This window comes from Aquila chrysaetos, chromosome 3 (assembly GCF_900496995.4).
Source record: "Aquila chrysaetos chrysaetos chromosome 3, bAquChr1.4, whole genome shotgun sequence".
NCBI classification, from domain to species: Eukaryota; Metazoa; Chordata; class Aves; order Accipitriformes; family Accipitridae; genus Aquila; species Aquila chrysaetos.
Genome location: NC_044006.1, coordinates 73,441,452 through 73,459,436, shown reverse-complemented (window position 1 = coordinate 73,459,436; position 17,985 = coordinate 73,441,452). Strand labels below are relative to the sequence as shown.

Genomic DNA, 17,985 nt, shown 5'->3' with positions numbered 1-17,985 from the left:
ATTGCATTAGAGCAGTGCAGTGTTATTTCAAGTGTTTCTGCCAGGCTAGCAGAAGTCTACTTGTGTTTCTTCTCCACAAGGGTGCCAGGTCTTGGCTTTTTTTTATTAAGGCTCACTGGTAATAGGTACCTGTTCGCATATTTTTTTTTTTTTTTTTTCTGCTGAGTAATTTTTAGTTGATAAGTAGTTTTAAAGTTGACTAGTCTTACTTGTACGAATTTCAGAGGATTTGTTTTGTCTGTGATTTGTACACGTTCCTCTGGACTGAAATGTCTACTAGTGGTTTATATGTGCAATATCTAAATGATGAAATCCACCTCTCTGCATATCCTGTGAAAGCAACATTGCGAGATGTGCAAAGTTCCCTCTTTACAAATTTTTTCTTTGAACGTGCGAAACGTCTAACGCTGTAACCTTTCATGAGACACAGCAGAGCGACTCAACTCAACCAAGGTCAGCAAGTTCACCACTGTGGCAGGAAGCACTTTTCATTTCTGCAAAGGCAGCCGATGACTTGAAAGAAACAAAAATAAATGACTGAATATTAGAGAAGAGCCTGACCTGGTCATAACATGAGATTCTGTTTCTGTGGGAATTTCTGACACTTCAGCTTCCTTTCCTCCTGACCCAGGATGAAATAGCAGAATTTCTTGTGAATTTTTTGAGGAGGAAAAAATGCTGGAAGCAGACCAATCCCAATAAAGTGAGTTTTGTTTCAGCGAGATCAAAGCACTTGGCTTTGACAATAATATTAATGCATATTTTGGATAATTCTGTTGATCATTAAGTGCTTCAGTTATCAGCTGGATGACATCACTGCATTCCCATGAAACAAATGTGTTTAAGTTTCGCTGCAAAGTGATGCCATGAGGAAAAAAAAAAAGATCGATCAGCTGTGGAATGAAGCCTGAGGGTGAATGGGGCACCTCCCTTGAAGGTGCTGGTTTGGTGTACATAAAAAAATGCAAATAATGTAGCAGGAAAGAATGAGTTCAATTCTTTTATAACAACTCCTTTCTCTTTTGCCATCCCTCTATCAAAACTGCCTGTGAACAGTTTTTTAAAAAGGCCTTATTCAATATTTGGCCTTTGCAACCTTGTGTTCCTGCATGTTTCCTACTACTTGACACAATTCATGTTTCTTGTCTCAGAAGAAATGTAAATCTTAAATGTAAATGTGAGGAATGTAAATCTCAAACTGGAAATCCTTTGAGAGAAAAAAAAAAAGCTGCTTTCAAGGTTTATCAAAAAATGCTCGACCTTGTAGTGGAGGAAACCCCACTGCCAGGCTATACCTTCACAACATGTCAATGAATTTAATCACGTGGGAAACTTTCAGTGTATAGAATTCATGGTAGTAATTTTGCTGCAGGATTATAAGTTCTAAGCAGTGAAAACTAAAGCCTCTTCTGTTAATTTGGGCTGTACAATTCTGTTAAGGCTGAACAGAAAAAGCAACTTGATGAATGTGTGTCCGACGTTTCTCAGGTTCTGTTTGTAACTCTGAATTGGTGGCTGTGCATCGGACGTGAAAGCCGCTGTGGGAGCACTGCGAGCTGAGGTGGGCACAGGTAAAGCGATGGAGGAGAAATCTGTGAGCTCAGGGGCATTTGCTGGAAGTAGGAATTCTAAAAATTCCTCTAAAGGCCTGTACAAACTCTCAGCTTCAAACTCTTCCCCAAGTCCTGGGCCTTGGTATTTTTACTCACAGCTCTGTCTATTTTTAACTATGTAGCTCCTTTTGCTTTCAAAATGTGCATCCACTGAACCAAGACATAAAATTGCCTTTAACAGATCTAGCTGACCAGGGAGACCTAAACTGAGGCTATTTGCTTCTATCTTAACATCTTTTAATTTATTTATTTATTTTTTTCCCCCAGGGGCACTGGCTTGGGTTTGTGGCTTGGCACCAAGTTTTTGGAGCCTGTTACAATTCAGAGAGTATTGCTTTCTCAGTTTGAAGTGTTTTCCTGCACATTGAATTAATCTATCTTCTGGAGAGAGCAGGACTCTTTCCCAGATACCATTGTTCTGGGCCGTGCTGACGGTGGTTGCAATGTAAATTGAGATAGCAGTGTTCTTTTGTGTTCCAGCCTCTACATGGCAATTATTGTAAAGTTGTTTTTTTTTTTTTTTTTTTTTTAATCAGAGCATAAAACCTCTTTGCCCTAGCATTTATTGGCTCCCTGGAGTCTGAGAGCTGCATGCATAAAAACATTCTTTGTCAATATAAACTGCATCGGCACCAATATTGCTGCATAAACCAGGAGACTTCTCACAGTAAGCGAGGCTTAATATTCTTCAGTTTATTTAACTGTGCAGGCCCTATAAATTATTGTGAAATGAAGTGAGAGTCTTGATAGGCTGGGAAGGGGTGGGAGAGGTTGAGGGGAAACTCTCCCCAGGGTGCACGAGACTTGCTCAGTATGAACCATTCTCCAACCATGGCATAATATTAGCATCCTACTGAGACTGGGTGCACGCTAAATCTTTTTTTCCCTGATTTTATCCACTGGGATATTAAATAATGCTGTCACCCACCCCTCCATGATTGAATCTGAAGAAGCAAGGGTCTACAGGCACACATCCTTCCATGTGTGGGATATTTCTGTTGTAGGGACTATAACACGATATCTTCAGGTTTTAAAACCAGTTGGGATTATTAACATGTACTCCAAGAGGCGCTCAGTGTGCCTGCCGTGTCCCAGGCAGGCCGTGTTGCCAAGCGGTTGAAGTAGATTAAGATTTCACGAAGTCGTTCAGGACTTGCTAATTGATACTGGGCAAATTGCCTAACCCCTCTCGTTTTATCTATTTATAAAATGGGGATAGTTAAGGCCAGGCAAAACTTGTGTAACTGAATTTGTGTAACTTTCCACAAATCCATGCCAGCTTGTCACCGGTTCGCTGTGTTCCTGACTGCTCTTAATTCATTGTACTAAAATAGCGCTCTACATAAACATTGAGCTATGATGCAGGCAGTGTCATTCCCCCACTTTCCCTTAGGAAACTAACTTTGAGAGATTAAATTGACTTAACAAAGGACAAGACACAAATCTAACTCAGGGAGAGGAGTGCCGATTGCAGGGCTGACTTGAGCACTTGGTGTTGTATCACGGACACCTCTGAGCCTCTTCTCTCTTTCAAAAAAGGGGCTAAAGTATTTTTCTCTGTGGTTGGTGGAGAGTTTTGGTGCCTCCAATGCAGCAGCATGATGTGAAGTAACTTTTTGTGTGTCACTTGTAATATTTGTGTTTCCTGAAGAGATGTTGCGCTATTTGGTTGTTGAAACCACTTGTGAACTTCTCCAAGGGCGGTGGCTTCACCTGGCCTGGACTGTGTCATCCTTAAGTTACTTTGTGCAGTATTAGTGTATCTTTATTAAAATACTGTTGGGGCTCGGTTTCAGATTTGATCTTTACGTTTACTCGGCAAAGGGATTTTATACACCTTCTATGTGCCTTGACATTATTGCAAAAAGGCTGAACTTGTGATACAATAAAGCTGCCGTTCTGCATGTGAATTGATTAGAAATATATGTGACTGTAGAGAACTACCTTTCCAAATGAGAATTTGGGAGAACAAGTGTGTATTTATAGATCCAGTACCACTGTATAACCAAATAATCTTTAAAAGGAAAGAAGCTTTTGATTCTCGTACTTTACTAATCTTCCTTTTCTCTGGTGTCTTACCACCCACTGCATTCTCAGCACAAAATTGCTATTTACTACTGCTTTCCTCCTCTTCCTGCCAGCCTTTATTCATCTTCAGTGCTCTAAAAGCTGTAAGGTTTGCAGAAAAACACTAAGGACAACTGCGGATATTTTCTGATGGTGAACAACTGAACAAGAAGGAAGGTGACCAGTGAAAAAACCACTTAGTGCTGTCTTCTGAAGTACTTTTATTTTTGCTTGAGGAGAGATAATATTTTGGCTACACGAGTTTAAAAACAACTCTGAGTGGTTTGAAGTCAAGATTGGTTTATTCTGTTGTTCTGTCCCACTGAAGTTGGGAACTGCGTTAGGGTCTGATCCAAACCCACCAAACTCTGTAGGAGCCTTTCCGATGTCAGTAGGCTTTGGTCCTGGGTCCTAGTTAGTGCACAGTCTTCTTTCACTTGTTCCTACCTTGTAGGTAGCTACCTAAGGTAGCAGGTACTTAGGCTTTTTAGGATTAAGGTAATGTTACACTATGAGACGGCCAAGGAGAGATGATTTTTAATGGCTGACTTCCTGGATTTGGATAAAACAATCTAACTTATGATACTGTAGAAATGTATCTTCTGACATACATAGCAGCAATGGTGCCTGTTGTGATGTGGTCCTGCCAAAGCGTTCTTGCACTGGTGAGTTGTTTAGACTGGGTCTTTGTTTCTGCAACGCAGAATAGTAAGAGGAAATTTTCCTTTCAGCTTTTGCATTTCCTGAGTGGCTAGAATAGTTTTCAAGTTTGACAACTTGCATACCTTAATAGCAGGAATTGTTGCCTAATACCATGCTTTTTCAAACACTAGCCTGCAACTTCATTGCCACTAGAGTGTTTTGTAGGGTATGTGGTTTGCAACACATGATCTTTCTACTGAAAAAGACAAGTTGGCCGTATTTTCTGCAGAGCCTGCATCAGCAGAATTGTCATTTCCATTCTGGATTGGTTTTGCTGTGATACAAGAGTCTGGAGATATATTTTTTTTTTTTTTTTTTTTTAAAGTCGTCTTTGTTTTATATCACTGAAACAGGTCCAGCAGATGAATCTTTTGTACATTGCTTCAGAAAAGTTACTAAAAAAATGATCCTACAACTTGTATCAAGACATCTTGCAGACTATTATTTGCTAGCAGACTGCTGGAAGTCTTCAATTTTTGGGCTCCTTTAGAATGTGACAGTCGTTGGATTCCCAGCAGTGGTGGTTACTGGTATTGCAAGCTAGGTCCAAACAGTTCCAATTCCTCCCTGTTTCTGGTGATTCAGTCCTTTCCAGTTATCACCAGAGTGAGCCAATATAAAGTAAAAGCTGCTAAAGAAGAGTATGAATGTAAGCACTTCTGAGCTATCGTGCCTCTTGAATTTTGTTACTTTTCCTATTTTCTAGATTTAAATTAATTTGCAATAACCTAGTGCCATTTTAGCCTTTTTGAGGGTAGTTAACAGTGGCAGAGAGAATGAGACACAGGTTGTACCAACTGCTCAGAAGTAAGAATTGAACGCTAACTTGTGGTTAGGATTTTATTTTATTGCTTTACAGATATTTCTTGAGAGCATGCACATTCTTATCTTAATAGCTGGGACTTGGATAAAGTTAGTAAGATGACATTTGAGAAGATGGTTTCAAAGTCATTCCTTGCAGCAGAGTAGCACAGACTGGTTGTGCCTATTTTAGCCCACTGTAAATGAGGGAAATTGGGAAAACATTGAATAAATCAACCATGTAACTGAATACAATTTAATTCTGTTTAAGCTTTCTGCTGACCTCAGATAGCAGATGTAGGGGCACAATTTCCAACTGGAATTTATAAACCCACGTTTGATGTGAAATGTGGTGAATGCTGTGTGCGCTGTGTAAAGGACTTGTGTTTTTACTGCTGGAATGCTTTTGCTTTGAATGGCATTTCCTTTACCCTCAAAATGACTGCATGGAAACTTGAGGTAAGATAATATACACAAGTTCAAATACAGCACATCACAACAATATGCTGATGGCACTTGGACAAGTTTCTATTAGTATTATCTTATTTAAAAGAACTTCTAATTGCTTTTGTCTCTAGAACAATAGATCTTGCGAGACTTCCTGTAATGAGCGGTAAAATGCAAGTAATTTTACTCTGAACTTTTTAGGAAGCTCATGTGGTTTTCTGAGAAAAGCAAGAATGGTGGATACACACATGGAAGATCTCAAAGCAAAATCACTGTTGCAAAAAGTGGGTTTTCAGAAAAATACAGATTGCAGTGCTGATGGGGATAGCGATCCATCTAAACGTGCTAAAACTTCAAGGCTAGCAGGAAGACAAGATGCCTCCGGGAACAGGGAAGAGAACAGGACAGCGCATCAGGGAGAAGCTGAGCCATAATGATAGGCATTTGCTAGTGCTTGTTTTAGCCCTGTGATTTCTATGCAACTTTCTTTAATGTCAACTTTCACTAATCCATGTCTTGTATTTTAGTGAGCGTTAAGTTCCTGTACTTGGAAGCCTCTAACCTAAGTGAGCTGGAAGCTTTCAGCATCTTATTCTTCTGAGTGATAATTTCAGTGGTGTTTCTCAAATATGGAAAGACTGGTGAGAAGGGGCTCATTGCACTGCTGGCATGATACAGAAGGAAGCTTGGGACTGTCCTCACTTGGATGCCATTGCCTGAAAATTGTAAAGAGGGATCTTTTGTTGCAGTTGATTCCTCAGTTAGGATAACACCCTTAAGCCATGGAGTAACTCTATGGCTCCTCTCAATAAGACTTTGCATTTGCAGTTAACTGTGTCAGCTGAGTTTCAAAAGTTTTCAAACCTATTGTGGTCAATAATGTTCTGGTTTTATGTGAAATAGCCCTTGAATTTCAGAGACTTATCCTCCAAGCCTGTCACCAATCTCAAAAATGGCATTCAAGATTTTGATTGCTTGTACTGTGTTTAAAAAAAGGCAGGTGTGTGTGTGGATAAAATTGAGTTATGGAGAATGACCCATTGCAGGTCTATAATTCTGCAATACATAAGCAGTGTAGTTTGGAGCAAACTAGGAAGAAATACTTCTACAGTTTTGTGTTTACAGTTTCCCTGTCACCTGATCTATTTCTTTTTCTTTCTCCAAGGAGTCTGTCATCCTCTCTTGAATGACTTGGTTGCCGAATCTTTTTTAATGCTCTTCTCTGAACAAATATACTGTACGCCATTGCTATCCCTGCACACTACTGCTGCTGTTCACAGATCCTGTTTTCCATGTCATTCTTATTTGCATAAAACATCAGTGTTATCTTTGAAAGCATAGTTTTCATGTAAAAGAATGATTTACTTTAAGACAATTACCAGCAAGTGCATGGGGCATCCTTGAGCGTCCTTCAGCTTGTGAAAGATGATTCAAGTGGGGATAATGCTGTGCAGGGTGTGAATACCTCTCTGCAAGGCTCCCTCTGGGATGGTTGGGCTGGTTAGCGGCATGTGCTGCTCGATTCAGTAACGCTGCTGTATCACTGGGAGCCAGTCCAAGTTCCTGTTAAAGCACTGAGCATCTCAGCGATGGAATATTACCAAGCAAAGCATATTCTGATAATAAACCATTCAGAATTAGGGGCTGATACCTCCCGTCTGCAGGATGCAGTTAGGATAGTTAAATGTTATAAAGTCTAGTAACATTTTATGTACCAGACTTCATTGCTGCAGATATTAACAGGATGCTAATAGAAGTTCAGTTCTTACTTGTTGTGCATGTATACAAATGTAAATAAAGGACTGGCTGTTAGAGGCAGGTTTGTACAGTAGCAGGTCTGCTGGGGGGGAGTGCAGGCATGCTGTAATGTGACCAGTGGGCCGTAATGGAAAGTGGAATTTTCCTCTCTGCCGGCCAGCACTGAAAGCTCTGCTGTCCCCAGTAATTGAATGGTGGACTACACACTGTTCGTGTACCAGCACTCCTAGCTAGCTGTTTTATCATTCTTCATTTATTAGGAAACTCCTCATGCGTAACCTTATGGTCTAGTACTTAATAGATGGCTGGGAATATGAGGGGAAAGAGGGGACAACCCTTCAGTTTGCTCGGGATGTGTTCTTAATACAATCTGGTTTTGTTTTCTTTTCAGACTTTGGTGTTAGCGCGTTTCTGGCCACTGGTGGCGACATTACCAGAAATAAAGTCAGGAAAACTTTTGTGGGCACACCTTGCTGGATGGCACCAGAAGTTATGGAACAGGTGAATTGTTTTTCCTAGTGTCCTCTTAGCTGATCTGCACCTGGAATTCCTTGTTGTCAGCAAGGGCTATATTTACTTGAAGCTAAGATGATAATTTGGCATCCTGTCAGGCTTTCTTAAAACTTCAGGATTTTCTTCGATTTGCCTATTGCAGCCAGGCTTGTATTGGGGAATATTAAGTGTTCAGTAGATTTTTGCCCTGTTGCTTCTCTTCAGGCTCCTACCTAAGGTGAGGATGAGACAGCTCAGCTGTTGCATAAAGATGATTAACCTGCCCCTCCCTCTTGCATAAATGTGAGGTAGAATATAAATAGTTTCACACATGGTGAATATGCACATATATGGGTTGGTAATGTGCTCTTCTGCATTTGTAAATAGAAGAATTTGGGGTAGCTAATTGCAAGATGTCAGAGTGGGGAGTTATTACAGTAAAATAACATGCAGTTGACTTTATTTGGATGTTCAGTTTCTCTTGGCTTGTGAGAATCTGGATTGTAAATGCTGAGGAATGCTTGTTTCTTCCCCCTTCCTACTCTGCTCTTTTGGCTAGTTAAAAGATGTCATACTTCTTCCCGTTGGGTGGAGATATATCACTTTTTGTCCTCCACTACTTCTAGACTAAACTACAGAAGCTTTGTCTGCATGACTTCTGATGAAGGCCACCTGGAAACTTTGTTTAATGTAAAATATCTTTGCACATTTCTGAGCAAGATCCACAAACAAAATTATGCTACAGTCCTGACAGGGCATTTGCAGTAGCTGTCTATTGCATTGATGTTCATTGCCATAAGCATTCTGAAAATTATCCCTCATCCCCTTAAAAACAGTTTGACAGAGGGCTGGAGTCAGGGTTTGATTTTTGACAGGTGTGCCAAGCAGAAATAAAACTGACTATAAATGTTTTTCTGTTTTTCCTTTTTTCCTTCCAAAAAATCTTTTTAACAAGAATATTTTGGGAAAACATTGTTTTTACTCAAGTAAACCCGCCTTGTTACTTTTCTCCTTGCTGTTCACAATAAAATATTTTGAAGCTTAGGAGGAGCTTGAGTAGGACTCCAACAAATATATATATCTTTAAAATGAAATGCAGCTAAAACGGTGGTAGAACATTAATGCATTTTTTCCTATATCTAAAACTTCTTCAGGGATTGAGATAATTTTGGAGTAGCTTAAATATACTATTGCTGAACGGCTTTTTCAATGTTTGGCCTTTTCAGTGGCTCCCCGTGGTGGCACTGAGGGGCTGGTGCGTTAAAGCACTCCTGCAACCTCCTCAGAGTACAAGTCGTAACACCATAGAGTACAAGACACACTCCCCAAGTCAGGAGCTGTCTTTGCAAACCTGCTTCTGAACTGCTTCACTGTCATGTACTTCTGGATTTTTTTTTTTGTTATGTTGATTTAAAAATGAATAAAAAAATAGAGTGTTCAGTGTTTCCAAAACCAGATCAGAGTTGTCCCTTGCTTTTCTGTCCTTTGTGTCCTGTCCTGGTAAACAGGGCACAGCAGGCTGGCCAGGACCTAATGGTGCTGCTCCAGGTTCATTGCAGTTAGGGTGGCTGCAGTCTGCAGGACAACAGGGAAAAAAAGATCTTAAGGAGGGTGCTAAAAAGGGGAAATGAAGGTTTTGGTGACAAAGCGGAGGTTCTTGATGCAACAGATGTGTTTCCGAAGGAGGTAGATTTTCTAGGGAGTCCAGTACTTCCATGAGGGCTGTGCACATCTAACTTGTTGCAAATATTAGATGGTGAGGAGGTATTTTGGATGCTGATGTGAAATCCTTCAATGTCCGTTTATATCATCTTGCTGTCTTCCAGCAGGTGTCACTCTGAGCCACTATATCCAACCCGGGAAAAAGGACGAAGGGGTTGCTGTAGGTTAGCCTTTGCTATGTAGATATTATCGACCCAATTCCATTTGCTTTACTTCAGCATCATTAAGTTCCTTTAACATGTTAATACATGATAGCCTGGCATTGTCTTTTAATGTACATTCGTTCACTTGACAGATTTATGGTAAAAAAAAAAAGCTGAGGAGAAAAATAAATGTTGTTGATATAAACTAACTGCAGGGTGGTGACTAATGTGGATTGGACAGATGTCAAGATGAACTGCTGTAGACAGTTTTGAACTTCATAGCTTTCATTTGCAAGTAGGATTATATGATATAATTGAAAAAAAAAACCCAAACCACTGAACAGTTAAAATCCTGGTGGGGAATGGGGAGTTGCACAGTATATATAGATGTGCTGCAAGACTAACTGAAAGATAAAGCTAAGTAATGTCCCAAAGTTATTCTCAAAACCTAAAAATAGTATGAGGGGAAAAAAACGCCACCCCTACAGTGTATTTCTTCCTCTACTATGTTCTTTTAAATTATACTAGATATCTGTGCTTCTTCAGTTAAATGACTTGAAATCTGTTCATAATCATTGCATCCATAAACTGAGGCACTTCAAGAAACCTTTCAGACCTTTAAGGCTCATGAAAATGATGTCTACAGAGTTGAAGAAATTAGTGCAAGATAAAAACTCCTGTTGCTGTAATAAGTTTCAGTTCAACTATAGTATTATATGAAAAACAGTGCAAGAGGGTTTTTTGTTTGTCAAAATTAAAGATCATCTTAAAGGTAGTTTGGTAAAGATTTTTGCTTTATCACAATGAGCGTCTTTCTAAAGCTTGTTAGGTTAGCTGAACACAATATCCCTATTAGCCTTGCTCTGATTCAGTATTCATTTTTCCAGAGTCTAGCGAGAAGAAATACAAACCATTCTAAGCAGCCAAAATGCTTTGATTTTTGTAGCTGCTCTTGAAGTTAGTACATAATGTCTCTCTCCTGCAGTGGAGAGAACAAGTGCCAAAATATTACCTAATGATAATGAGGAAGTAACCGCTTTGGCATATGAAATATTTTTTCCTGTGCATGAGGGGAAGTAAATGCTATAAATTTTCCTGAACAAGTCTGTGTTTAATGTCAAGTACAGAAGCTACTATTAATTAGTGGAGGGAAATACTAGTCGGTAGACAGGAGTGAGGGGATTTTTACTGAGCTGGTGTGTACTGAAGTTTCAGGATTGAGCATGTTTGCAGTCAGATTGATTAAGCGGTTGACTAAAAGTGTAGTGAGGCATATGTCCCAAGGGGATAACAGTCCATCTATTAACTATGAGAGTTTCATTATACTGTTTAATGACTCTCTGTGTCTTTGTGTAGAAGTCGGAGTCTGGGTTAACCCAGTGCCCCTTTATGTTCTACACATGGAGAGGTTTATGGCAGAGCCGTCCTAGTTGCACAGTCTACAATCATAATTTTCATCAGACTATGACTTCAAAAACACCTTCTTGAAGGTATAAGGAGCTGGGCGGAGAGGAGGGAGAAAATGTTCTTTCCATCTCTTTAACGCTATAGTGCTGCTCTTTCCAATTTCGAGGGGCAAGGAAGGAAAGGGCAAAAGGATGTGTAATAGGCTAAAGAAAGGGATTGTAGTGTAGCATGTGCCTCTTGCTATCCTAACATCCTCTAATATTTTTCAGGTCAGAGGATACGATTTCAAGGCAGACATCTGGAGCTTTGGGATCACTGCTATTGAACTGGCTACAGGGGCAGCTCCTTACCATAAATACCCGCCCATGAAGGTGAGCAGGTCTCCAGATACTTGTGCAAGATAAAGGATCAGTGTGTTCTCTGGGTGTTTCCAAGAATTTGGCCAGCATGCTTAGTTGAAGAGTTTGTCCGCTCAAATTGCACTTGTGGATCACAATGTTCTTGGATTTATCTGTAGTCACCTTTTAAAAATATGCAACTTAATCAGCATTGTCTGAAACTGTGCAGTTCTTATTTAGGTCCTGAGTCTTGCCAGAGTCGCCGTTCTTGAGGAAGGTGCTGTGTGTTTTAATCGTGGAGCCTCTGAAGGCAGCAGATGTTTTTAAGGCTATAAGTAATGATTCAGAGCATGCTATCTGGCATCCAGTGACACTGGGATGGTGAGCCATTCCTTCTCCTGCACTGATAATCCTTCTTGATACCTCCCAGAAATCACGTTACCAGTTATCCAAAAGAATGTCTGTCTTTGTTTAGTGCCAACAGTCCTGTCAATTACTGAACCAGTGGAAAGTACCGCATCAGTATGAAATGGTGTGGTATTGGCAACATAAATATTTTATTGAAGTTGAGGTGGAGGAAATGTTCTTGTTTAAACACTGACTGACAAAACTTCAAAAAATCTTGTTTAAGTATCTTGAACTTCAGATCGCCTTATAGTTTGGCTAACTTTTCCTATTTCCTGACTTTTGAACCAGGAGCTACTTCCAGCATGCTGCTCTTTCAGGGAGGCTACATCTTAAAGTTAACTGGGTTGACCCCGTCAGTTAAGGTCTGAAGCATCCTGCCCTTCTGCTGAGCTTTGAGATCTTCTTCCTTAGCCCCTTTGTGAGATCTGATGGGGTCCTGTCTCAGTCACAAAACTTTGAGCCTCTTTGGCCCACCCTCTTGAAGGCCGCTTTGCCTCTACTCCTGGGATGCATGCTCACTCAGATCAAACAGGAGGGGGTGGAGAGCCCTTTCAGTAATCCCATAGCTTATGGTTAGACTAGTTACCTGGGATATGAGGCCTATGGGTGCCAAGTCCCTCAATTTTAGGCATACCATGGGTCAAGCTTTCCTTTTCTGAGTCTTTTAACTGCTGGAGTGCTATGCAAGTTGGGTGTCACCTCTTTAGGACCTGGGTCCATCCCCTCCTACCCTGCAATTACAGTAGCATTTGGGAATCCAGTAGCTCCTAACTCATTAGAATAGGCTCATCCATGTGTTGCTTTAAATGCCAGGACTTTGCACTAGTTTAACTCCTGTGGAACAGAATTAATTTTAAGATTTGTGTCATCTCTGTGCAGGGACTGTTGAATAACTGAGTGGTTTAGAAATGCTGTTAAAGTTCATACTGTATCAGTGGTTGTGGCAGAGCAGCGAGGAGTTCAGGGAAATGTGTTGCTGGTTTAGCTGTTGCTGTTTTCATTGATACTTCCTTCTGTGCTGTGACTATTGGTAGCATTTTGCAGTAGCTTCTGCAAGCTGTACTTCTGTTTATTGTGTTTTGAATATATGGATTGTAGCTTTGAATACAAAGATCACCTATTTAGTATCGTGTGTTGTCATATGGTAGATATAATTCTGAGTCTCCAATTCTATTAGGTATGGGTTCCAGTCGTGCAGCCTGCAAGAGGACTTCTGTGTCTTATTTATTGAATGTAACTGTATTTCATTGCAAATTAGTTTTGTTACGCAGCAAAATGACCCATGCATTAAGTGAACCTCCAAGGAGAGGGGGAAAAAAAGCAGGGAATTCTGTCATGGACTGTATAATTTCAGCTAGATTGATGGGCTCTTGCTGCCCTAAGCGATATAGCTGTGGAAAGCTATTTAAATGTGCTATGTGCTGCTTCCTTTTCTAAAAATAGATAGTCATCTGTATGTAGGTGACAAGTGAAAATGGAAATGAGTAATTTTCTTCCTTTCCTTCAGAATATCTGAGTGATGTGAAAGAAATAATCAGTTTGGCTTGATGGGTGTTTGTGTGAGAAATGTCTTTACCTGCTGTTGCATTGGTACATGGAAGTGAACCCTCATATTTTTTGTTTTATGTTGCCCTTCTGCTTGTACGTTAGTTTCATTTTTAGCTAAGAAATACCTGCAGGGTGATCTAAACAGAGCCTTTGAATCAAATGCCTTGCACAACTCCTTGTCTCAAATGAGGAAGGCTGGTAGAAGTTCTGCTATGCTTACACCTTTAATCACACCAGACAGGCCTGAAAGTGCATTCCAACCTTGTGTTTGGCTCGTGGACTGCACTGTGGGCCAGGACATGTGATGGAAAACGGTAGCTTAAATTGTTGGGTATAAATTAGCCTGGCTTCCCAAGGAAAGCTGGTGGAGGTAGCGCTCTCTAGATCCTGTTGTACGAGTCTTGAACCTCTCTGCTGACAGCCAGAATTTGCAGAAGTGTAAAGGTTTTGAAAATAATTGTTTCTATAAAGTTAGTGAATGTGGGAAGCAGAGGGAAGAGGAGGGACCTTGTAACTGCCCTGAGGAAAAGGTAGGTGAGTTTTTGCTGTCCGGTGAATGCGAGGAGACAGTCTAAATTGTAAGAAACTTCACTCTGAGTTCAAGCTACCCTCAGAGAGCTGTTGTAATGAAACAGTCCGTGTTGACTCAGATGCTTGAGGAAAATGCTTGTCTAAAATACAGTGTTCCCAAGATCTGCCTCTAACAAAGGTCAAGAAAAATCTCATTGCCAATAGACATAATTCTTGCAGGTTTTAATGCTGACACTACAAAATGATCCTCCATCTTTGGAAACTGGTGTGCAAGATAAGGAGATGCTGAAGAAGTATGGGAAATCATTTAGGAAGATGATTTCATCGTGCCTACAAAAAGACCCTGAAAAAAGGTAAGAACAGGTAACACTAAAATAACTAAATAAAAAAAAAACTAAAACAAAACCGCAAACCTCATTGTATTCCATATTTTTTTAAGCCGGTACGCTCTCTGCCCATCCAGCCTTTCAGTCACAATGAACACAGCAATCTTGCTGTGTGGCAGCAAATTCTCTTGGCTGTCCTTATTTTTAAGGATAAATGTCTGGCGTTGTGCCTGGCTGGGGCACATATCTTCCATTTGGGTTAATGAGAGTGCATCCCAGTCCACTGTGTGTGTAGTGCTATTCTCCCCCTTGCCACCTCCAGCAGGTGACTGCAGTTCATGTTTTGTTCCCAGTCAAAACTGCTCTGTGTTTATAAATCCGAAATTACATGTTGGGCAATATGTGTTTACTTGCAAAGCTTCATAAATAAACTTTTTAAAATTTGCCAGTGCGAAGAAGGCTTTCAGTGTAGTTTTGACTTGCTTAATTATAAGTAATATTTGGTTTGGGGGGAAAATCAGGAAAAACACCGGTGAATTTTACCAACATGTTTTCATCAATACAGATTGCTTAAGTGACCTGATGACATTTTCAGTCTTCCTTTTAATGGTAGCTTGACTACTCAGTGATGTTAGAAATACTACCAAGGGGGTGGTGCATATGTTGTCGTTCCCAGGACAGCATTGTATCATTATGTTATGGCGCTGTTCAAAGCTGCACGAGGGTCTGGCTGTCTACGGCACTGTTTAAAATCCACAGCCTGTCACATAGGATGGCTCAGATATATTTCTGTGGAGGACAGTCATAGCATTTGCCAGTCTGTGAGTGAAGCTGTTTAAAGGAATATTCATCCTGCATTAAAAATAGTGTTCCTTAAAATGCAAAGGTAAAGAAACAAGCATTCCCACAGATCAGTTTTTATACCTCTTAGTTTTCTTTTTTACTCAGTAAGCAAACTAATTCTGGAAAGGAAAAAGTCCCTTCATAAAATAATAATAATGAAGACATTTTTCAGTTCCCTCTTGTGACAGATCCAGGAACAAAGGCTTCTCATGCATTGTGAGATGGGATCTCTCTCTTCTAACAAGCTTTACACTTGAAATGCTTAATGAATCCAGTGGAGTGCTTGATAAATGCTGATAGCAGGCATTTTTTTTCCCAGCATGATGTTTTTTTCTCCTTTCTAAAGCATATCCTATCCCTGCAGGTTAGAATGTGTGCTGATCAGAATTAAACATAATCAGTTTGAATTGTGACATACCCCTTCTCTCTTCTCAAGCACCACTAACAGCCACTGTCATCATCCTGACTATGGGAGCAGGAGGTCGGCCCATAAGGAGCAACTAGCAGAATCAGATAATGCTTATGCATATTGTACAGGTTCTCAAAGAGGAGAATTTAGTGCAGTTGCTTTTTAATTATTTTGGGGGCTGCCTTGCAGGTGGATGATTTTTGTTAGAGTAGTCCGAGGTGAAATAAACCCTGTTACGAATGGCCTTTGCAAGTCATTAGTTAAACTCTGTTACTATTTAAGCACAGTTTGCAGTGTGGAAATGCTGTAAGCTGGTACTTTCTCATGTAGGCCTGAGTCTTTAGAAAACTCCTTCTAAAATGACCAAGGGATGTCTTTTACTTTCCAGTATTTATCCTAAAGCCTAACTTGAAGGGGAGAATAGTTTGTATTTGTTACTTTTCTATTAGAGAAAGGTTGATTGTCTCACTTGTGTTTAATAGAACTAATTACACACATATAATCAAGTATCTCTGAAATAACTTTGTTTACTTGCACATGGCAAGTACTGCACTCCTGCTATAGGTGATGATCCTTCATTTCAATTTTGAGCAAATTGTTTCTGTGATCCTATCGAACTGGCTCTGAGAGGCTCAAGTTCAGCATCAAAATGAGAGCAACTTCTCCCCCCCACCCTCAAGTTATTCACTGCTTTTGAACAGAATAGGCTTTGATCAGAATACACTGAGTATTTAAAAGACTGGTGATGTGAAGTTTACTTGGAATACCTTGACTGATTTTTAGGGGAATTGTGCAGGAGAAGCCGATGCCCTTATGCAATGTTACAACAAGCTGCAGCAACCTGAAAGATGGTTGTGTTGAAAGGGAGCATTTTTAATTGTCTTTTCTACATCTGTTTTTATTGACAGACCGACAGCAGCAGAACTCTTAAGACACAAATTTTTCACGAAAGCAAAGGTAAGAAAATGCTTCCTAAACTGATCTGTGCAGAGGCTCTGGAGAGGACTTTTCAGAAGTACGATAAGTATGGTGACAGCTTTATTGGCATGAGTGTGGGCTGTTTCACTTAGGGGCAGCATAGCTGAGTGAGTTGAATGGGTCATTGTGAACTAACAGAATGAAACCCCTCTTCTGTACCTCCTTGTGTATGCTGCTATTAAAAGAAATTACCTAGAAATTCTTGAGCATTTAAATGTCTTTCAGTGGCTTTTGCGTTTTGTTTTTTTTTTTTCTTCTCTTGTAATGGTGCCATTCTGGCTGCCTGTCCAACCGTAAAGGTCTCTGTGGCAGTAAATGTAACTTATATTTTAGTAAACTCTATAATCGGTCTGTATGCAAAGCAGTGAATGAGGCCCACTGTGCAGAGGGCTACATAAAACTATTTCACCCTGTGTTGCCTTACGGAAAGTGAAGATCCTGTGATACAAAATAGTAGGAAACTCCCATTTCTAGCCTTGAAGTGAGCTGCCAGTGAGCATTTATGTAATTACTTCCTGGAGATTAGTGCATATGCAATGTGCAAGGTCTTATTGAGGGAGACAGAAATAATACAAGGGAGAATTTATATTTCCATGGGAATAAGAAGATGTTTTCTGTTTGCTTATTTTTTCTGTGGCATATTTGTGATCAAAATACATGGGTTTTATAGCACAACACAGATTAAACTGTCAAAAAGATGTCTGATACCTGGGATAGCACAGCAGCATCACCAATTAATCAAAGTAGTTTTCAGCTCCCAGATTAAGATGCTTAAATGGAAGTGGCCACATCTAGGTATTTGTGCAGGAGCTGGATGTCCTATTAAAGTTGACAGAAATCATCTAACAAGTGCAACCGAGGAAGTCTAGAGAGAGATCCAGTTTATGAAATGTAGGAGTTTGCTTTAGGGCAAGTTTAACTGATGTCTGGGCTCTTGACAGTATTAACTAGGTTTTCGTTGTCCATGATGGGATTTTAGGCAGCTGAATACTCTGCATCTGTATACTGGATGCACACTTGGTGTCCAAAGTGACAAGATGGTTTACACATTGCTGACCTTTCTCCGTTTGGTTGTGCGAGTTCTGGTTCATGTTATACTTCATTGTGTGTAAAATCTCCTTCATGCTTTCGTTAAGCTTCCACAGAGTAACATATTAGCATATGTGGTGATAGAAAATTAACATTATTGTAAGCGAGGCAATACTTAAATCGACACCCAAAGTGAAAATGTGTGCCAGTTAACAGTGTTAAATTACTTTTCCTACATCAGCCACTGCCAAACTGACAGCTGTAACTTGAGGACAGAAGAGTCCAACTTCTATATGTCTATATTGAACCTTATATTTAAATACAGTCTGTATTATGTAAAAGTATGTTTTGATAATGCTGAGAGCCACTTAGCAGGAAGGGACAGCGTGTGTCTTGAGGCTCTCCATCCTGCATGCAAGAAAC

General features: G+C 40.1%; 1 protein-coding gene across 2 annotated transcripts in view; it reads left to right on the top strand.

The window, feature by feature from the left end:
• Window positions 1–17,985, top strand: part of OXSR1 (oxidative stress responsive kinase 1) — a 95,014-nt gene that overhangs the window by 61,071 nt on the left and 15,958 nt on the right. For both annotated transcript variants that reach the window (XM_030008433.2, XM_030008432.2), the window contains exons 6-9: window positions 7,780–7,889; window positions 11,422–11,523; window positions 14,197–14,330; window positions 16,464–16,512. In XM_030008433.2, coding sequence (XP_029864293.1) covers window positions 7,780–7,889; window positions 11,422–11,523; window positions 14,197–14,330; window positions 16,464–16,512 — 395 coding nt within the window. The remainder of the gene's footprint in view (window positions 1–7,779; window positions 7,890–11,421; window positions 11,524–14,196; window positions 14,331–16,463; window positions 16,513–17,985) is intronic.